The sequence below is a fragment of the Triticum aestivum genome, chromosome 2A (assembly GCF_018294505.1).
Source record: "Triticum aestivum cultivar Chinese Spring chromosome 2A, IWGSC CS RefSeq v2.1, whole genome shotgun sequence".
In the NCBI taxonomy this organism is placed as follows: domain Eukaryota; kingdom Viridiplantae; phylum Streptophyta; class Magnoliopsida; order Poales; family Poaceae; genus Triticum; species Triticum aestivum.
Window position 1 is genome coordinate 474,856,719 of NC_057797.1, and position 19,601 is coordinate 474,876,319.

At 47.3% G+C, this 19,601-nt stretch overlaps 2 protein-coding genes across 2 annotated transcripts; both read right to left on the reverse strand.

The window, feature by feature from the left end:
• Window positions 1–9,614: 9,614 nt before the first annotated feature.
• LOC123185423 (uncharacterized) lies at window positions 9,615–10,677 on the reverse strand. The gene has a single exon (XM_044597301.1). The coding sequence runs from the start codon at window positions 10,555–10,557 to the stop codon at window positions 9,967–9,969; it is 591 nt and encodes a 196-aa protein (XP_044453236.1). The 5' UTR covers window positions 10,558–10,677; the 3' UTR covers window positions 9,615–9,966.
• A 6,707-nt stretch (window positions 10,678–17,384) lies between these two features.
• On the reverse strand, window positions 17,385–19,233 carry LOC123189039 (amino acid transporter AVT1I). Its single transcript, XM_044601358.1, has 3 exons — window positions 18,987–19,233; window positions 18,152–18,759; window positions 17,385–17,979 (listed from the first exon to the last, which is right to left on the reverse strand). The coding sequence occupies exons 1-3, from the start codon at window positions 19,078–19,080 to the stop codon at window positions 17,458–17,460; spliced, it is 1,224 nt and encodes a 407-aa protein (XP_044457293.1). The 5' UTR covers window positions 19,081–19,233; the 3' UTR covers window positions 17,385–17,457.
• Window positions 19,234–19,601: the final 368 nt, after the last annotated feature.

Below are 19,601 nucleotides of genomic sequence, written 5' to 3' on the forward strand. Positions count from 1 at the left end.
GCAGTATTAACTTCACAAGATTCAGCATCGGTAAGAGGAGCAATTGGAGTGCTAAGGAAATCATTGTTGTTGGTATTGGTGAAGTCACACAATTTAGTATTATCTTGAGCCATCGCGACAAACAAGCAAACAAAAAGGCAAACGGGTAAAAGAGGCAAATAGAGAAAGAGAGGGAGGATAGAGAGAGAGAGGGTGAATAAAACGGCAAGGGTGAATTGGGGGGAGAGGAAAACGAGAGGCAACTGGCAAATAATGTAATGCGGGAGATAGGGATTGTGATGGGTACTTGGTATGTTGACTTTTCCGCAGACTCCACGGCAACGGCGCCAGAAATTCTTCTTGCTACCTCTTGAGCACTGCGTTGGATTTCCCCGAAGAGGAGAGGATGATGCAGCAAAGTAGTGTAAGTATTTCCCTCGGATTTTGAGAACCAAGGTATCAATCTAGTAGGAGGCTAGGCTACGCGCGAGTCCCTCGTACCCACACAAACACAATAGCTCAACGCAACCAACGCGCTTAGGGGTTGTCAATCCCTTCATGGTCACTTACGAAAGTGAGATCTGATAGAGATGATAAATAATATTTTTGGTATTTTTGGTATAGAGATGCAAAGTGAAAAGTAAAAGGCAAAGTGAAAAAGCAAAGCAATAATAAAGTGATGGAGATTGATATGATGAGAAAGAGACCCGGGGCCATAGGTTTCACTAGTGGCTTCTCTCAAGAGCATAAGTATTCTACGGTGGGTGAACAAATTACTGTTGAGCAATTGACAGAAGTGAGCATAGTTATGAGAATATCTAGGTATGGTCATGTATATAGGCATCACGTCCGAGACAAGTAGACCGACTCCTGCCTGCATCTACTACTATTACTCCACTCATCGATCGCTATCCAACATGCATCTAGAGTATTAAGTTAAAAACAGAGTAACGCCTTAAGCAAGATGACATGATGTAGAGGGATAGTTTCATGCAATATGATAAAAAAACCATCTTGTTATCCTCGATGGCAATGATACAATACGTGCCTTGCTGCCCCTTCTGTCACTAGGAAAGGACACTGTAAGATCGAACCCAAAGCTAAGCACTTCTCCCATGGCAAGAACAACCAATCTAGTAGGCCAAACCAAACTGATAATTTGAAGAGACTTGCAAAGATAACCAATCATACATAAAAGAATTCAGAGAAGATTCAAATATTATTCATACATAGACTTGATCATAAACCCACAATTCATCGGTCTCAACAAACACACCGCAAAAAGAAGATTACATCGAATAGATCTCCACGAGAGAGGGGGAGAACATTGTATTGAGATCCAAAAAGAGAGAAGAAGCCATCTAGCTACTAACTATGGACCCGTAGGTCTGAAATAAACTACTCACACTTCATCGGAGGGGCTTGGATGATGATGTAGAAGCCCTCCGTGATCGATGCCCCCTCCGGCGGAGCTCCGGAACAGACCCCAAGATGGGATCTCGTGGATACAGAAAGTTGCGGTGGTGGAATTAGGTTTTTGGCTCCGTATCTGATCGTTTGGGGGTACGTGGATATGTATAGGAGGAAGAAGTACGTCGGTGGAGCTTCTAGGGGCCCATGAGGCAGGGGGCGCGCCCTAGGGGGGCGCCCTCCACCCTCGTGACCGCCTCGTGGCTTTCTTGATGGAGGGTCCAAGTCTCCTAGATCTTATCTGATGAGAAAATCAAGTTTCCAAAGGTTTCATTCCGTTTGGACTCCGTTTGATATTCCTTTTCTTCGAAACCCTAAAATAGGCAAAAAACAGCAATTCTGGGCTGGGCCTCCGGTTAATAGGTTAGTCCCAAAAATAATATAAAAGTGGATAATAAAGCCCAATAATGTCTAAAACAGTAGATAATATAGCATGGAGCAATCAAAAATTATAGATACATTGGAGACGTATCAATGACCGATGACTCGATCAATGTGATCGATTTCCAGGATCCGACATTGCACATCACCCCCCTTAGTTGTACGACTCTGCAGAGTTACTATCGAGTGCCAAGGGTGATACCTCGTCAGCGCTTCTGATGTTAACCCTATAGTGTAATTGTTCGGTTGTGGTCATCAAGGGTGATTCCTCCTTCACCACTCCCGACAACGACTCTGTCGTGCAACCCCTCAAGTGTGGACCAACGAGGGTGATTTCTCCAAGTCCACCTTGACGATTACATCAAGTGGGAATCCATCGAGGGCGATTCCTTGGGTTTTCCCCTTGCTGTTTTGGACACATGATTACTTTGACTTTACCATAGAACCATCTTGAAGTCGGGTTGTCCCCGAGGGGTATCTGCGAGAGAAAAGTGCAGTCAGGTTGATCTGGAGGATACCCATGAGTTTTTCCATGCGGCGCGGTCGGGCATTCTTAGCCCTTGCCGCAAGTCCATGAGACGGGGCGACGGGACCACATATCATGGGTCATTGATCGTTACCGTGCGCTACCAAGACACTAACGATTTGGATATTTGATCCGAGTAGGCCTCTGGCATTTTCGCACTGACCACCACGCGGGAATAAGTATGGGCACTCTACATCATATGTATCAGCCGAAAGCTCTTCGGACGTCAGCAATGGAGCGGCGTGCGCCGGGTTGGACTGGAACACCTCTCTTGTATAAGGGGGGCTAGGTCTACACACCTGCCGCGTACGCAACATGCAGGAGTGCAAAGGGTGATGGGCCCAAGACCCATGCGCGCTTAGGATGTAGACCGGCGTGTTGGCCTCTCTGTTAAGACTAGGTAGGACTGTAGTGTGTTGATCGACCAAGGTCGGTCATGACCTAATGGTGTGTCCGGCCGGAGTTGATCGAGTGTGTTGGGTAAGTTTGTGCACCCCTGCAGGGAAGTATTATCTATTCGAATAATAGTGTCCACGGTAACGGACGCTCGGAGTTGTATCTCGATCGACAACTAAAACTGGATGTTGAGGCATGAGAAATGGATGTGATGGCTCCGGGATCGCTTTCTCGCGGGGAGTCGAGAAAGGATCTGTGGGCGCTAATGATACAACATACTTGCTAAATATAATATGCTATTCTTTACTCTTCTATAAGCTGCAAGATGCTTGAAGATGCTAGTCTTCGGTAGGCTAGGCTTTCCCCTTCTCTTCTGGCATTCTGCAGTTCAGACCACATATATTACCCATTTCATTGATACTGATGCATATGTAGTGTAGATCCTTGCTTGCGAGTACTTTGGATGAGTACTCGTGGTTGCTTTGCTCCCTCTTTTCCCCCTTTTCCATTTTTCTCGGATGTCGCAACCAGATGGTGGAGCCCAGGAGCCAGAAGCCACCATCGATGCCGACTAGTACTACCACCCCGAGGGTGCCTACTACTACGTGGAGACCGCTGACCACCGGGAGTAGTTAGGAGGCTCTCAGGCAGGAGGCCTTGCCTTTTCGATCATTGATGTTTGTGCTAGCCTTCTTAAGGAAGATCTTGTTTAACTTATGTCTGCACTCAGATATTGTTGCTTCCGCTGACTCTTGTGTACTCGAGCTGATGTATTCGAGCCCATGAGGGCCCTGGCTTGTAATATAAAGCTTGTATGATTTTAATTTGTGTTTAGAGATGTGTTGTGATATCATCCTATGAGTCCTTGATCTTGACCGTACACATTTGTGTGTATGATTAGTGTACGATTGAATCGGGGACGTCACATCCTACACCCCTAATTGTAGTCATGTCATGGGCATGCGGTTGTGTGTCGAGGGTCAACTTGCAACTAGGACAAAAAATGGATCAGGTCAGTTGCGTGTAGAGGGTGGACTTGCAACTGGAACAAAATGGGGGCATGCACCAGTTGCGTATCAAGGGTGGAACTGCATCCGGGACAAAATTGGTTGGGTACCTAGTTGCATATCGAAGGTTGATTTGCAACTGGAACAAAAAATGTTCCCACCATTGCATTTGCATGGCAGGGTTGTAGTTCGACTTACAACTAGGACAAAAATGGGTTGGCCTCAGTTGCGTGTCGACGGTGGACTTGGACTCGAACAAGAAAAAGGACAGCCACCCAATTGCATGTCGGTGATGGAGTTGCAACTAGGACAATAATGGTTGGACCCATAGTTGTGTGTCGAGGGTGGACATGGAAATGTGACAAACAATAGGTCGGGCCTAATTGTGTACTGATGGTGGACATTGATACGTCTCCAATGTATCTATGATTTTTGATTGTTCCATGCTCTTATATTATCATTCTTGGATGCTTTACAATCATTTTATATCATTTTTGGAATAACCTATTGACATACTTCCAAGTGCCAGTTGTTGTTTTCTGCTTGTTTTTTTACATCGCAAAAAATCAATATCATACAGAGTCCAAATGCAGCGAAACTTTTTGTGGACTTTTTTGGACCAGAAGACACCAGATGGGCCAGAGAAGCACCTGGGGGGTGCCCCGAGGGGGGCACAACCCACCAGGGTGCGACTGGGCCCCCATGCGCGCTCAGGTGGGTTGTGCCCACCTCGGTGGCCTCCCGCACTGCCTCTTCGCTCTATAAATACCTCCTTGCTTCAGAAACCCTAGGGGAATCGACGAAATTTTATTCCAGCCGCCGCAAGTTCCAGAACCACGAGATCCAATCTAGAGCCCTATTCCGGCACTCCACCGGAGGGGAACACGATCACGGAGGGGTTCATCATCCTCATTGGTGCCTCTCCGATGATGCGCAAGTAGTTCAACTCAGACCTACGGGTCCGTAGGTAGTAGCTATATGGTTTTCTCTCTCTTTGTATCTCAATACAACGGTCTGTTGGAGATCTATTTGATGTAATGACTCTTTGCAGTGTGTTTGTTGGGATCCAATGAATTATGAGTTTATGATCAGATTTGCCTTGATTTAATATCCAATCTTGATTGTTATAGCCTCGTATTTCTTCTCTGATATTTGGGTTTTGTTTGGCCAACTTGATATATTTATCTTGTAATGTGAAGGGGTGCTTTGTAATGGGTTCGATCTTGCGGTGTATTTTCCCAGTGACAGAAGGGGCAGCAAGGCACGCATGTATCATTGCTATTAAGGATAAAAAGATGGGGTATATTCCTACATGAATAGATCTTGTCTACATCATGTCATCATTCTTATTGCATTACTCCATTTTTCATGAATTTAATACACTAGATGCATGCTGGATAGCGGTCAATGTGTGGAGTAATAGTAGTAGATGGAGGCAAGAGTCGGTCTACTAATCTTTGACGTGATGCCTATATACATGATCATTGTCTTGAATATCGTCATAATGATTTGCTTTTCTATCAATTGCTCAATAGTAATTTGTCTACTCACCGTTGCTATTTTCTCGAGAGAAGCCACTAGTGAAACCTACGAACCCCGGGTCTATTTTCCTATCATATACTTTCAGATCCATATTGCCAATTGCCTTTTCTTTTATTTGCTTCTTTTATTTTCAGATCTATATTATCAAAAACCCAAAAATACCTTGTTGCGTTTTATTTACTTTTATTTGCATCTATCAATCTACTACAATTTTATCCTATCCTTATGTCACTTTTTGGCATCGCTACCCAGAAGGGATTGACAACCCCTTTAACGCGTCGGGTTGCAAGTATTTGTTATTTCCGTGCAGGTACTGTTTATGTAGTGTTGTGTGGTTCTCCTACTGGTTTGATAACCTTGGTCTCATCACTGATGGAAATACCTTACCGTTGTTGTGTTGCATCCACCCTTATTCCTTGGGGAAACACCGACGCATCTCAATCGACACCAGACATGCAATTGGGACAAAAAAGTAGGCCTCGGAATTGCATGTCGGGGGTGGAGTTGCAGTTGGAGATGAAATTCATCAGTCCCCCGACTGCGCATGTGGGTTGACTTGCAACTGAGACAAAAAATGTGAGAACCCCAATTGTATGTCAGAGTGTAGTTGGACTTTCAACTAGGACAAAAATGGGTTGGCCCAGTTGCGTGTCGAGGATGGACTGGCAACTGAGACAAGAAAAAAGGCAGGGCCCCCCAATTGCATGGCAAGGATGGAGTTGCAACTAAGACAAAATGGCTAGGCCCCTAGTTGCGTGTTGATGGTGGACTTGCGAATAGGATAAAATTGATCGGACCTAGTTGCGTATCGAGAGTGGGCTTGCAACTAGGGCAACTACAACTGCAAGTGCAGCTGCGAGTCGAGCATGGTCTTGCAACTGAGACGACAAACATCGACGGGCCCAGTTATGAGTCGAGTGCGGACTTGCAACTGGGACTCAAATAAGAAAACTATGAGGCCCTGGTTGCGAGTCGAGAGTGGACTCACAACTGGGAGGAGAACAACTACGGTCCCAATTGTGAGTTGATGGTGTACTTGTAACTATGACCACAAATAACTAAGGGCTCCAGTTGCGCGTGAGTCAGGGATTGAGTATCAAACTGGGAAACCAAGACAACTACGGAGCCAGTTGCGAGTCAAACATGGATGTAACTGGAGTTTGTTTTGTAAGAGGGGGTAGCGGGAGAGAGGGTGGGCAATTGATATGCAATTGCAAGGATTTGAACTAGGCTGCAACTGCATGTCATCCAACACGGATGCAACTGGAGTTTGTTTTGTCGGAGGACGGCGGGAGAGAGGGCGGGTAATTGTCGCCCCTGACTACCACTGGACTTTGTTTTATCGGAGGGGCGGCGGGAGAGGCAGGGGTAGTTGCATGTTTATACACTAGGCATGCAACTGCAAGTGTCGTCCCGCGACTGCAACGACATGTCTTGCAACATGGTTGCAACTAGACTATGTTTGTCGAGGGCAACAAAATAATATTTTGAGAGTTTTTTTCTCATGGAGACCTAAATTTATTTTTTTAGAAAAATGTAAAATGTTGTTTTCATTTTTGTTTTCCTTTTTCATTTTGGTTATTTAAATTAAATTAAGAGTTCAACTTTTCTCATGCAAATCAAGTTAGCCATGAATTAAGGAGCCATGGCCATGTGTAATATAGAGTTTTTTTCTTCTGATTTTTTTTCTAGTTACATGTGTACACTAGGCATGCAATTTCAAATGTCGTCCCCGACTGCAACTGCATGTATTTCAACATGTGTAAGCTACCTGCCCACCAAGTAAATCAATCCTGCCACTTTTGCTGCGCGCCAAAAAATCCAGCGCCCCGCCTTAGTTTTCTCTCTAGGGTTCACTTATTTGTGCTGAAATTACCACATATAGAGAGGTCCAAGTGAAGAGACTAGCCCAAATGTAAGATGAGCGACCTGGGGCAGCGATTTTTTTTCTACGTGTGTTGTGTTTTTGCTCAAGCGGAGCCCAATTTTCGGTTGCTCTGAAATGAGGAATTCCCTTTTCTCTTTGGAAATTTTCGACGTGTCTAATTGGAGATAAAGTGGCCAAAAAAATATATTCAAAGTAGCTTGTGGTCGGTAATTTGTAGGGGTAGCTGCCGTCAGGTTCCCGAGCACCTCTGTTTTTTTTTTGCGGGTATGAGCACCTCTGTTTCTGCTCTAACTAAAGAGCAGAGCTGATTGTTTTCATAGCCAAATACACAGATCATTTTTTTTGTGTGTGTATGTTCAGATCTGATTTTGTAAGAGGAGCTTATGAAGCACATTCTCCTTGATTATACAAAGTGTTTCTCGCGTATGTTGACAACATGCACCAGCAATAGTGTGAGCTAGACATGTCGGTGGGGTTTCACCTGCTGAATCCAATTCTAACCAAAGTACAGGCACAGAGACCAAGTTGGCTTGTGCATGCAACAATTTTAATGAAGCTACTTTTGACAAAAAGAAGAAGAAACGAAGAAGAAGCAGGGGGGCGAAAGGTAATCCAGCGTCGTTTAGCTACAGAAGATAGGGTTTTTCATTGTCTGGGTGTGGTCTTTTTTCAGTTCAAACAAACAAACAGCCCAAACCAAAAAAAAAAAACAAGCTCACAAAGAAAAGCCCAGAACCCAAGCCCATAATGGGGGAGCTTGAACCCACTGACCAGGGAAGCAAAACGGGCCAAATTAGCAATAGGTTACGTCAGTCGCGAAGTCTCAGTCGACCAAGTCCCAGACATACAAAAAGAAAAAAAATCTGCATCAACGGAGAGTTTTTTTTTTTTTGGAAATCACATCAACGGAGAGTTAATTGAGGATCACGGTGTGATCTTGACGTCTTTCGTTGGATTAGGGGGGAGGACCACCCACGGTGAAATTGCGTGGTTTGTTTCCGAGTGGGTCTCAGCCAAGTTGTCGACGTACGCGAGCAGGACTCGTTTCTGACACAATGAAACTGGAACACCATTTAGCTTGACTTGAAGGATCTGTCAACCGTGTCCTCGCCTTGGCCCTTGTCCTCATCGTCGGCCGGCCGTCAAGCTCGTGTGCCGCCGCCGCCGCTGACGTTGGGCCATAATAACGTCATGTTGAAGCACATCCTGGAACCAGCCGATCCCCTGCGTGTGGAACAAGTCAGCAGCGCCCTCCGGCAGTCAGATCGCGCGACGGGCCCCGGCGGAGGGGAAAGGAAGGCCGGCATGAGCAGCCAGGTGATGCTCACCGCGCCGGCTAAAACAGGGCAACTTGTTTCCGGAGGCGTCACTGCGGCGGCGCGATCGGTAAACGTCGTCGACGGCCGAAACATGGCACATATCGGATCGGACCGCATGGCTTTCATCGGCGGTGCCGGGGAAAGGAATGTTAGATCTGTACACACTTGCGCGCACTCATCGCTTGAAAGGGGAGAAGTGGCTATGGGACGAGTTGCCTTGCCGTCACCGGCGACCGTCGGTGATGCGGCTGAGAGAGAGGATGCTCGTGTGGGCGTGGCTGAGGCTGCTTCTGCGGGAAAAGATATCAGGGTTTTACCCGTGGCCATCCGTTCGCCGTCCAGATCGGTCATCGCCGGCCAAGACAACACGGTCAGTCTGGGCATCAAAGCAGGGGCAAGCGGCAAAGTGTCCGCGGTTGATCAAGAAACGGATCTACACTCTCCTATGGTTCCTTTTGGGGAACACATCTCTTCGTCGGCACCGCAGGACAATCCGATCGGCTCCTCCACGTCCTCATCGTCATCCACCTCAACCTCCGGCGACACAAACGGCGAGGGCGATATCTACAACATAGGAGTTGCGGCAGCGTTGGCGATGGACACCGAGGTATTACGATCCGAGATCGCCAGGTATCTCGGGCAGGAGTCCAATAGGGAACAGAGGCCGCGGCGGCGGGCAAGGCAGCGGAATGCCCCGGCGCCGCCCGTGAGATTCTCCCTGCGTCTCACCGAGCAGGAGGCAATGGAGGACGTGGCGGCCGTCTCCCTCGCCAAGGACATCAAGTTGGAGGAGGCCGAGGGGATGCCGGCGCACCGCAATGCAAAACGTCGACGACGCTAGCTGATCCGATCCTACGGATTACTGGTATGCGTTAGCTCTTCTCTTCTTGGCCAAAAGCAGAGACATCCATCCATAAAACTAGCGAGCCCTTTTTCCTTGTCATGTGAGCTTGATTCTGCTTTTCTTCTTATGGCTGCTTGAACTGTATGTTAGTACGTGTTGCGTTCTACTCTCGGGGATTAGAAGAAAATCTTAGTTGAAGCTAATTTGTTCAGTTGCCTGCAATACCCGTGTTTGTTCTTCAAGAATTTGTGATCAGTACGTGTTACATTTCGGCTTGCTGATATATGCCGTCTATTTATTTGCTTCATTTATTGTTTTTTTCCTCAAAACTTGAGCACTTTTACAATCTTCCCCCAGATTAAAGAACAAAAGAACATGAGTACATAATGATTAAAGTACCACGTAGGACTAGTAGACCTTGGCATCCCCACTAAAACCCTAGCAGAAGATAAGCATCTTCTTGCCCGGCTTCATCTTTTCCTTCTTTACATGCATGGGCCTCCGATTAAGCTAAACATAATCCTGGCTTAAGGAGTGATGGAGCTGGCGCCATTGCATACTTATGAATAAATAAATCACTGGACTGGAGGTGGATCTGATTCCATGGAGGTGGATCAAGCGCTCCTCTCCATCATCTCGCAGAACCTCTTGAAGGACTCGAGCTTCTGCAGCTTGAGCTGCTTGTGGATCCGGCGGATGAAGACGTCGGCGACATGGTCGATCTCGTCCTCCAGCCGGAACTCAGCCCCCTCCCCCTCCTTCTCCATGGCGTCGCGCAGCACGTCAATCACCGACCCCGGCGCGTTCACCAGCTCGTCGTCGTCGTCGTCTTCCTCACGGAACAGCGAGTGCGTCAAGTACTCGTCGTCGCTCTCCTCCTCCTCCTCCTGCTCATCGGCGGCGGCCTCCTCCACGTCGCGCTCCGTCACGTAGCTGGGCGACGTGTAGAGCACGATGGCCTTGTTGGCGCCGTCGTCTTGTTGGGCGGCCTCCTCCTTGCGCGCGTGGTCGTCCTGGCCCATGATGGCGTGGATCTTGTGGTTGATGGCGCTGACGAGGAGCTTCCTGTTGCGGAGGATGCCGAGGACGAGGAGGCGCGTCTTCAAGGTGCTCGTCTTGGCGCGCACCGCCGTCGACTTGGCCTTGACGACGGCGACGATGGTGGACAGCATCTGCTTGAAGAATGTGGAAGCCTTGGCCTTCATCTTGATTACAGTTCACTACTCTAACTAGCCTGCAAAATAAAGGTGTGTATGTGGTGCCGGAGGGGATGCTTGCTGCGTGGACTGTGGTGGCTGTACAGTAGCGCAAGGTGTGTGTAGTTGATGCTTGGACATGGAGTTTTGCCCGTGGGATGCCATGGGTATATATAGCACTAGCAGTAGCAGTAGCAGACGGTGGGGGTGAGCAATTGCGAGTGGATGTCTCCTAGACAAGTTTCAGCATCGCACGAAAGCAGGTGAGCTAAGGAAAGGGCACCAAGGGGAAGCGATGGGTGTGTGTGTGTGTAGCAATTAACAAGTGCCGCAGCAGCCCGCGGGCAAAAGGAAAAGTAGTCAAAAAGATGATGGGTATGCATGCATGCATGCAAAGGGCTCCTCGTGGGTAACAGTTGTCCAATGTTTTGGCTAACTGGGCGGGCGGGTTCTTTCCTTTCAAAGAAAAAGCTTGAGGTTATCCTATTTTTAATAGTTATTTCCATGTGTGTGTAGTAAGAAAGTTCATGGTGAGGTGTTCATTCATGAATACTCCTATACTAGTACCACCAAGTTTGTGGCCTTTTAACTTTGGCGGTATTGCGGTCATTGTGAGGCACTCACATTATTGTAGGCAGCTTGTTTCCGCTTGCTAGCTATAGCTAGTGAGAGATGGGGCTGTTTGTAAATTGTGATGCCATCAACAACACATGAGATTAGATTTCCTCGCAAAAAAGAAAAAGAAAAAAGAACACATGAGATTTACCATACCATACCGTAGCGGGCCAAATAAAAGTGTTTGGTAAATCTCAGCTGGGACGGTGCCACACTCAACGTCGGAGGGGGAGCTCAAAAGTGAGTATTCTGGGAGCCACGAGTACAACTATAGATTAAGCAGCTCTTCTTCTTACGTAGTACTCTCTCCGTAAACTAATATAAAAGTGTTTAGATCATTAAAACAGTGATCTAAACGCTTTTATATTAGTTTACAGAGGGAGTACTATAGAGTAGGAAACGCTTTTATATTAGTTTACAGAGGGAGTACTATAGAGGTAGGGTGATTGGGCGGGCGGAGCTGCTCTCGATGCTGCCTGCGTGCTTGCATGTGGGAATCCTTGGCCGCTAAGGTTCCCATCCCAAATGGCCATGGCACAAAAAGCAGCCGGCCGGCGCCGCGCGAGCTGCTTCTCCGAGCTGTCGAATCGAATCGCCCGTGTACAACCATATGGATGGACCAGCAAGCAGGCAATGCAAGCGCAGTGCAGCGTCACGCCGCATGTATCCGCAAGTGGCCGGGGGGGATCTCGGCACAGGAACAGCTAGCTAGCACCCACCGCATGCAGTTTGGCCACAAAGCCCATCCAAGTCAAAAGCGACCTGCCTGCCTGCGACACGACTCGTAACTGCTCCTTTCGTTCCTAAATATATAAGTGCTTTTAGAGATTTTATAATATAAACTATATATAGGTAGTTTAGAGTGTACATTCATACATTTTACTATGTATGTACTTGATATTGAAATCTTAAAAAAACTTATATATTTTAATACGGAGTGAGTACTATAAAAAGGTATTTAATAAAGGCACACCACAAAATACACACATTAAAAATCTGTGAACAAATGACACCACCGGTCTATGTGTCAACTTGGCACACCGAAACACATCTTGAAAATTGTTGATTCAACGCAATCAAGTTGCTAATCGGGTGCACATACAGTCCAAAACGCCTTTCTTTAATGACTTGATTTATCCAGATAGAAATGTTTCGATCCGTGCTTCTCTTGCCCCAAACCCTACATATGCCTCCTCCCTCCCCGACAAGCTCGTCGTTCCTCACCATGGTTCATTCTGCTGGGCGTTCATTAGGATCGCCCACTAGGTGCCGGCGAATGACCACACACATGCAGCTCGTGAATTGTCACGGCTGCAAGCAGGGGCAATGAAGGTGATGACTACCCTGACGGGCAATAACTCCCTCCTCGATTTCTATCCATGCTAGAATCACAATAGCATTGCTATTAACTCCTCTGGTTTTACTTTGTTTTGTGTCATGTCTTGGGTTTAAGGTTTGGTTTGCTGGCATGTTGAGGTGTTTCACGACATTCCTAACAACAGAACGATAGTCACACGCAGATTTGTATGACACCGTGATGTAACCTTTGGTTATCCGACGGACACAATGAACATATTTTATCCAGGTTCGGGCCACCGCAATGTTAGTAACGACCCTACTCTAGGTTATATGGGAATGTACCGTGAAACGGATAGCAATGGAGATGTACAATGATGGGTTCAACAAGTTGGATGTTAACTCGTCGAGTATGGAGGGGGACGATCAAGATGGGAAGTCTAGATCGGATCCACTGACGTGCTATTTGGCTGCTGTCGGGCTTCTGGAGAAGTTGAAGTTGGCACTCCATCTCGAGGGGATGCCTTTACGTAGTGGTCCCAGTCTCGGTGCATAAAACTGAACAAAAACTTTTCGAGATACCTATAGAGCATCTTTATGATCACCCAGTCACAAAGTGATGTTTGATTACCCATAAAGTATTCTTCCGGTATTAGGGAGTGGCACGATCTCATGGTCTAAGTAACAGATACTTGACATGAAGAAAGATGTAGCAATTAAACTAAGTGACGCAATCAGATGCTAAGTTAATGGTTGGGTTTGCCCATCATATCATTCTCCTAATGATGTGATCCTGTTTATCAAATGACAACTTATGTCTATGGTTAGGAAACCTTAACCATCTTCAATCAACGAGCTTGTCTAGTAGAGGCTTACTAGGGACATAATGTCTGTTTATTTATTCACGCATGTATTTAAGTTTCCGGTCAATACAAATTTTTTTGACCAATTATATCATGGAGAATAAGAATTTATCAATAATAAGAAAATATGAAAATAACTAATCTATTATTGCCTATTATTGCCTCTAGGACATATTTCCACGTCTACCGATTACACCAGTCTTATTTTAAAATAAATTTATAAACATAAAGTGAAATTATAATAATCAAAGCTCGACTATAAATAAACTCATCAATGGATTACAAGTCATAAAGAACAAAAAAAGAGAACAAAGATCCACATTATAAAGAAACACAGAAAAGTGTCCGACTATCGATACAAATTAGACAAACAAATAAAACTAAATACATTATCGTGTGTACATTTACAGGCTAAAGGCTTTAAAGTATGGATCTGCAAAGAAGTAGCTACAATTTTCAAGAATAATTCATCTAGGGCCGATAGAAAATTTCATATAAATATAAACACTACACAAGTGAATACACACATATTCATCCAGCACATTAGCCTACTGAAATATGAGTACCATGAACCAAAAAGTCATGTCAAACAAAAGAAATAACAATACAATGTACAAACTAAGAACTTACATACATGAAGAGAACTACATACAACAGCCTAACTATAGAACCTATGAAGGTAAAAGCAGAAATGAAGATAGCTATTAATATGATAGATAGTGCCTTAAAGCATGTGCAACAAAGCATTACGTACTACAACCACTCACACTTGCTCCATAACAAACCCATGAACACGACGCAAATTACCCTAACAAGACCGTCTGGCTCAATGCTAACAAGAGATACATGACCAGCTTATTAAAAAAGGAGAAAATCAAGCGAAATGTAAGAAACGAAAGAACCTCGAATCATACACAAACAATATGATAATACCATGCATACATCTAGGGAGAGAAGCATGATAAGATGAATGGAAAAATCTATAAATCAACCTAAAAAATTTGCAAGGCAACTGAAGAACCCCAAATCCCTATGATGAACAAGATACCAACAATCTACCAACCTACGAGATGCATGGAAAGCCATAAAAAATACTCACAAAAAGGATTGAATGGGGAAATAATGGAGAGATAAACACGAATGAGATCTAAAAACGAACATGAAGGTAACAATCGTAAGCTAAATTTGACCTCAATAGAGACACTTTAGCTGAAATCCACAACAATTAATGACTTAGACGTTGAAATCACCATGAAAGTCGACTTCCCTCCCTCCACTCTGTCGTTCTCACTCACATCTGCCTCGACTTTGAGAGATTCAAGATGGATAGAGCAATGAGAGAGAGAAATTATTCAAAAATAAGGACACAAAAAATACAAAGAGCGTGTCGCTCAAGGGGCAAACCGAATAACACCATGCTAACTTCGGCAGACAACAAAGATGGTTGACCCAAAAAACGCGATGCTGAATCGAGCGGAGATAAGTTCGAATGAAGCCCAAAAGAATTCAACCAACTACAAAATAGTATATATGTAAAAAAAACACAATTTTCCATAAAAAAAAATTTGAACATCAGTGCAGACACAAGCGCTCATATACACGCGCATACACTCACCCCTATGAACGCACACACGCACACCCTACCCCTATGAGCACCTCCGAAAGACTGAGTCGGCATATCATCTTGAGATTTACGAAGTCACCGTAGGCGCCTCGTCGTCGACGGAACGTCTCCTCCCACTGAATGCACTTCGCCGGAAATCCTGAAATAAATCCAGAAATAAATGCGAGTACTAGAATTTGAACCCTAGTGGGCTGGGGATACCACAGTCCCTCTAATCATCCAACCACAGATTGATTCGCCACAATTTTTCATAATAGATAACGATAATTCACATATTTCTTTACAACAAATAGGACCGCAATAACCAGCGAGGCAAGTTGCCCGGGGAGGATGACATTTGCGAACACTTTTTTATGGCATGTTCTCCAAACGCACATGACAATTTCTTCATAAACACATGGCAAACTTAAAATGAATGGATTTTGCTGTGAAATTTGCCGTGTTTGCTTGAAGAGAGTAAATTGCGCTAAACAACCACTTTGAAGGCTAGATTTGTAAAAAACAGTACAACACATTTTTTTGCAGAAAACATCACGTCTATAGTAACTTTTGTAAAAAACACTGATTGGCAAATCGAGCTCAGTTAATTGAGTTTATGACAAATGAGGCCCGCCAGTCAGGCTGACGTGGCATCAATTTCTCACACTGTTACATGTAAACGTTTGTTGGACACGGGGGCCGCTTGTCAGTCTAACAAGCCTCGCTAGGGCATTCCATCGAACAATTTGCGTGCAGTGCACAGGCTAGCGGACAAAGGCTGCCGCTGTGAGCCTCAACCAGGCGACGAAGGTCAAGGACGGTGGCGGCGGGATGCGGTGGTCGTGCTCGAGGATGGCATCCGCGGGGGAGCACTGGCGGCGGGGAGGCCTCTGCCTCGGTGTGGCAACGACGATGGCGGGCTCTGCCTCATCTAGGGGCAGAACGGGCGACGACGGCGACCTCGGTCGGGGTTGGGACGGGCAGCGGCAGTGAGCGGCAGGTGCGGCGGGCAACGGGCGCGGTGGGCGCCGCGGACAGCGAGCAAGCAGCGGGCGCGGTGAGAAGCGGGTGCGTCCCCCACTCCTTCTTCGCCGGCCTGCTCGCCGCCCTCCCGTCCGTCTCCCCGCACACCTCCCCATGCCTGTGCAAGGCCTTTGCACTGTCGGGCTTTGACACCGACGACTCCGGCGAGCCCCTCCGCAAGGCGCGCGATGTACTTGCCGACCCTGGCATAGCGACCTGCTTCCCCGACCACCTCGCCATCTGCAATGACCTGGCCGCCCTCAGGCGTCTCGTGGAGCCCGAGTGGGCGAGCCTGCCTCCCTCCGAGCGGGCGCGGCGAGCAGCGAGGCATGGCGGCCGCGGCGAGCAGTGGGTGCAGCAGCAGCGAGGCGCGGCGGCCGTGGCAAGCAGCGGGCGCGGCACGCGGTCGACGCGGCGAGCAGCAGCGGATCTGGACGAATTTGTCAAACGGCGGAGTTGACGAGCATCGGATTTTTTATTTTTTCTTTCAATGACTGGCGGACCCCACAGGGCCACACATGATGATAATGTTAGCCAACGTCGTCGTTACTTGGCGGTGCCACGTCAGCCTGACTGGAGGGCCGATTTGTCATGATCTCACTTAATCGAGCCCGATCCGCCAATCAGTGTTTTTCTACAAAAAAATTACCGTAGACATAATGTTTTCTGCAAAAAGAATATTATACTGTTTTTCATAAATCTAGTCTTCAAAATGATGATTTGTACAATTTACTCGCTTGAAGAAGAAATTGTCACGCTCCAGCAACATAAATTGCTGCGGAAAACATTAGCAAATTCCATCCCAGTGAACATTTGCTGAATAGCATTGCCCGAAAAGTAACAATTCTCGCAAATGCCCTGACTCTACTTTTTTTAGGGGGTGCCCTGAGTCTACTTATTAAGCTATGGACCCACAAGTCTGTGGTTAGCAAAATAAAAATTCATATAGAATTAAGTCCATGCACCAATTTACTCGTGACAGCAGGACCCACAAGTCCATGCATCAATTGTTAACTAAGAGCATCTCTACCAGACGTCTAAAAAGAGCTCCGCACACTAAAAATTCATCTTTTTGGCGCCGAACAGCTCCAGCAAATGCTGTAACGCTAAAAAGTTTCGGGCGTGCTGAAAAACGCTATCGCGCGCAGCATATTTTGGGCTCCAGATTGCGCGCGTTTCATAATTTGCATTGTCTGTTTTTTTAGGTGCGCGTCTTTGGGCGTCTGCTAAAGCAATGTCGGTCCCGACGCATTAGAAATGCTAAAGTGGTGTGCTATAATTTTTATTGGGCGCGAGATTTTTGTGCGGCTGTTGGAGATGCTCTAAGACGTTTCGATTGTTTTGCTACACCTAGGGACTAATTTTATGACATTAAACTTGCAGGATGAGGCTGCAACATCGAACTGAAAGAGGAGAAGGCACAAGCTAAATTCAGAGGAGAAATATTATAGTAGAAATCACGTCCGTAAGTTTTCATCGCGGTACAATCTGCATTTTTGCTTGTGTTAATCATAACTTGCGTATAATCTGCTTCACGGAACTGTAGGTTCCCAGCCCAACAATCGCGGTGCCAATCGCGACAATGGCCAGGCAAGCTGCAGTCTCCAGCCCCATACCCCTGTCACCGCCGATCTTTGACCGGACCTTGAGGTAGCAGAGGCACGGCAGCAGCATGGTCGCCGTGCAACTGAGGAGAGCGCCCGTGAGGCCCACGACGTCGGCGAAAAAGGGCACGGCCAGCGCGACTACAGCCGTGCCGACGACGAGCACCGTCCTGACGAGCGCGCGGAAGGGCGCGCTCTTGCCGACGCCCAGCGCGCCCTCGGCGGCCTCGGCGACGGGGGCGACCACCAGCGCGTACTTGGCCAGCGGGTTCACCAGCGTGGTGTATATGGCCACCTTGGCGGCCACGCTCGCCGACGGGACGTTGAGGGTGATCTGGGATTTGAGCGTGTCGCCGTACATCAGGTACCCGACGATGCCCATCAAGCCGTAGCTGAGTGTGCTCACGATGAAGCACAGCGACAGCACCTGCGCGGCGTGAAGCAAATGTAAAATGTCCGGGCACTGATAAATTCACATATATTCATGTAGCAAATCATCTTTTTCTTTTTACGAATCACACATATAGTGTAGCAAATAATGAATCATGGGATGATTTCAAGCAAGAACTCAACGTAACATTGCAACTGGACCTACGTACCATGGGGAACCTCTTCCTGTCTTTCATCCCCGTGTATATCATGGGAAACACGGCATGGCCACTGAAGCAGAAGGAATACAAGCTCATGGCGCTGGGCATGCTGTCCCAACGCACCAGCCTGCCCCTCTCGCGGAACCCAACGCCGTCGAACACCCCGACCCACAGGACGGCGGCGATGAGAAGAACGGACGCCAGCGCACCACCGGCAGCGACGTAGGCGAGCACGTTGAGGCTGCTGAACCACGTGGTCGGCAGCACGGCCAGCGTGGCCGCCAGCACGAACGCCTGCTTTCCGCTGACACGGAGCGCGCCGAGCCGGAAGCTCGCCGCCGGGAAGAGCTTGTGCAGGTTATCCCCCTCCAGGATGAGGAAGTCGATGGCGACGAGGTAGAGCTCGAGGTACATGAAGGTGGCGACGATGACGCGGCCTCTCCGGCCGAAGGCGTGGGCTCCGATGTCCGGGTAGGTGTTGACGAGCGAGCTGGAGTCCATACACCTCTGCAGGAGAAGCCCGGTGTAGAAGCAGATGACGGCGATGGCCATGAAGACGATCAGGCTCAGCCATCCGCCCTGAGACAGTGCGTAGGGAATCGACAGCAGCCCGACCCCTGCATGCATGGGTGAACGTACGCACAAGCACAAACAAACAATTAATTAATCAAGTGCATGCATCATGCATGCATCAAAATGTGTACATACAGGTGACAAGTGCTTCTTGAACTACTAGCTTGCAATAGCATTGGGCTGTATATATAGATCGATCCAGCTAGTTGTTTCTGAAATTAAAATTAGGATCGTTCAGATAACAGAGGAAGAAATTTAGCTAGGGATTAACCTGAGAGCGCATTGATTCCATTGATACAAGTCTTGAGGAAGCTTGTCTTGCCGGAAGACGGAGGCGGATCGGTGTTGGCAGTGCTCATGTCCATTGCAATGTCACGTTGTGTACAAAGTAGCTATCGTGGATCAAGTGCATGCCACATGCGCGGGTGGTGGAGAGGAAGATCACGGGCATCCGGCCATTTATAGGCGCCAAGCTTAGAAAGAGGTGACGGATGCGGTCTGCGGCGACGACCTACGCCGTAACATCATGGCAGTTAAAAAAAAAGATGAAACTCATGGGCACTAGCACCCATGGTTTATTGATATAGGAGAAGCATCCCTTGTGAGAAACCAGAAATTCGTCCCTGACGTGGCTCAAACCCTGGTTGCTGGAGACGTCACTGCGCTCTCTTGCCACTAGGCTACAGACGCGCTGATCGCGATAACATCATGGCAGTTGAAGAAGAAGAGGACAACTTAACACCTCAGACGCGCTGATCGCGATTGCTGCAAAGCAAAGTGATGGTATCGATGTCGAATCGGGGTCGTGGAAAGAAGTACCCCCAAAAGAGCTAGAGCAAAACTGAAAACGCCACACCCTGCATGCATATGGAAAAAGAGATCATGA

Coding starts and splice junctions, on each gene's coding strand:
- LOC123185423 (XM_044597301.1), bottom strand. CDS start 10,557: ATGAAGGCCAAGGCTTCCACATTCTTCAAGCAGATGCTGTCCACCATC.
- LOC123189039 (XM_044601358.1), bottom strand. CDS start 19,080: ATGGACATGAGCACTGCCAACACCGATCCGCCTCCGTCTTCCGGCAAG. Junction 18,760..18,986: donor TGGAATCAATGCGCTCTCAG/GTTAATCCCTAG, acceptor CCATGCATGCAG/GGGTCGGGCTGCTGTCGATT. Junction 17,980..18,151: donor ACAGGAAGAGGTTCCCCATG/GTACGTAGGTCC, acceptor CACGCCGCGCAG/GTGCTGTCGCTGTGCTTCAT.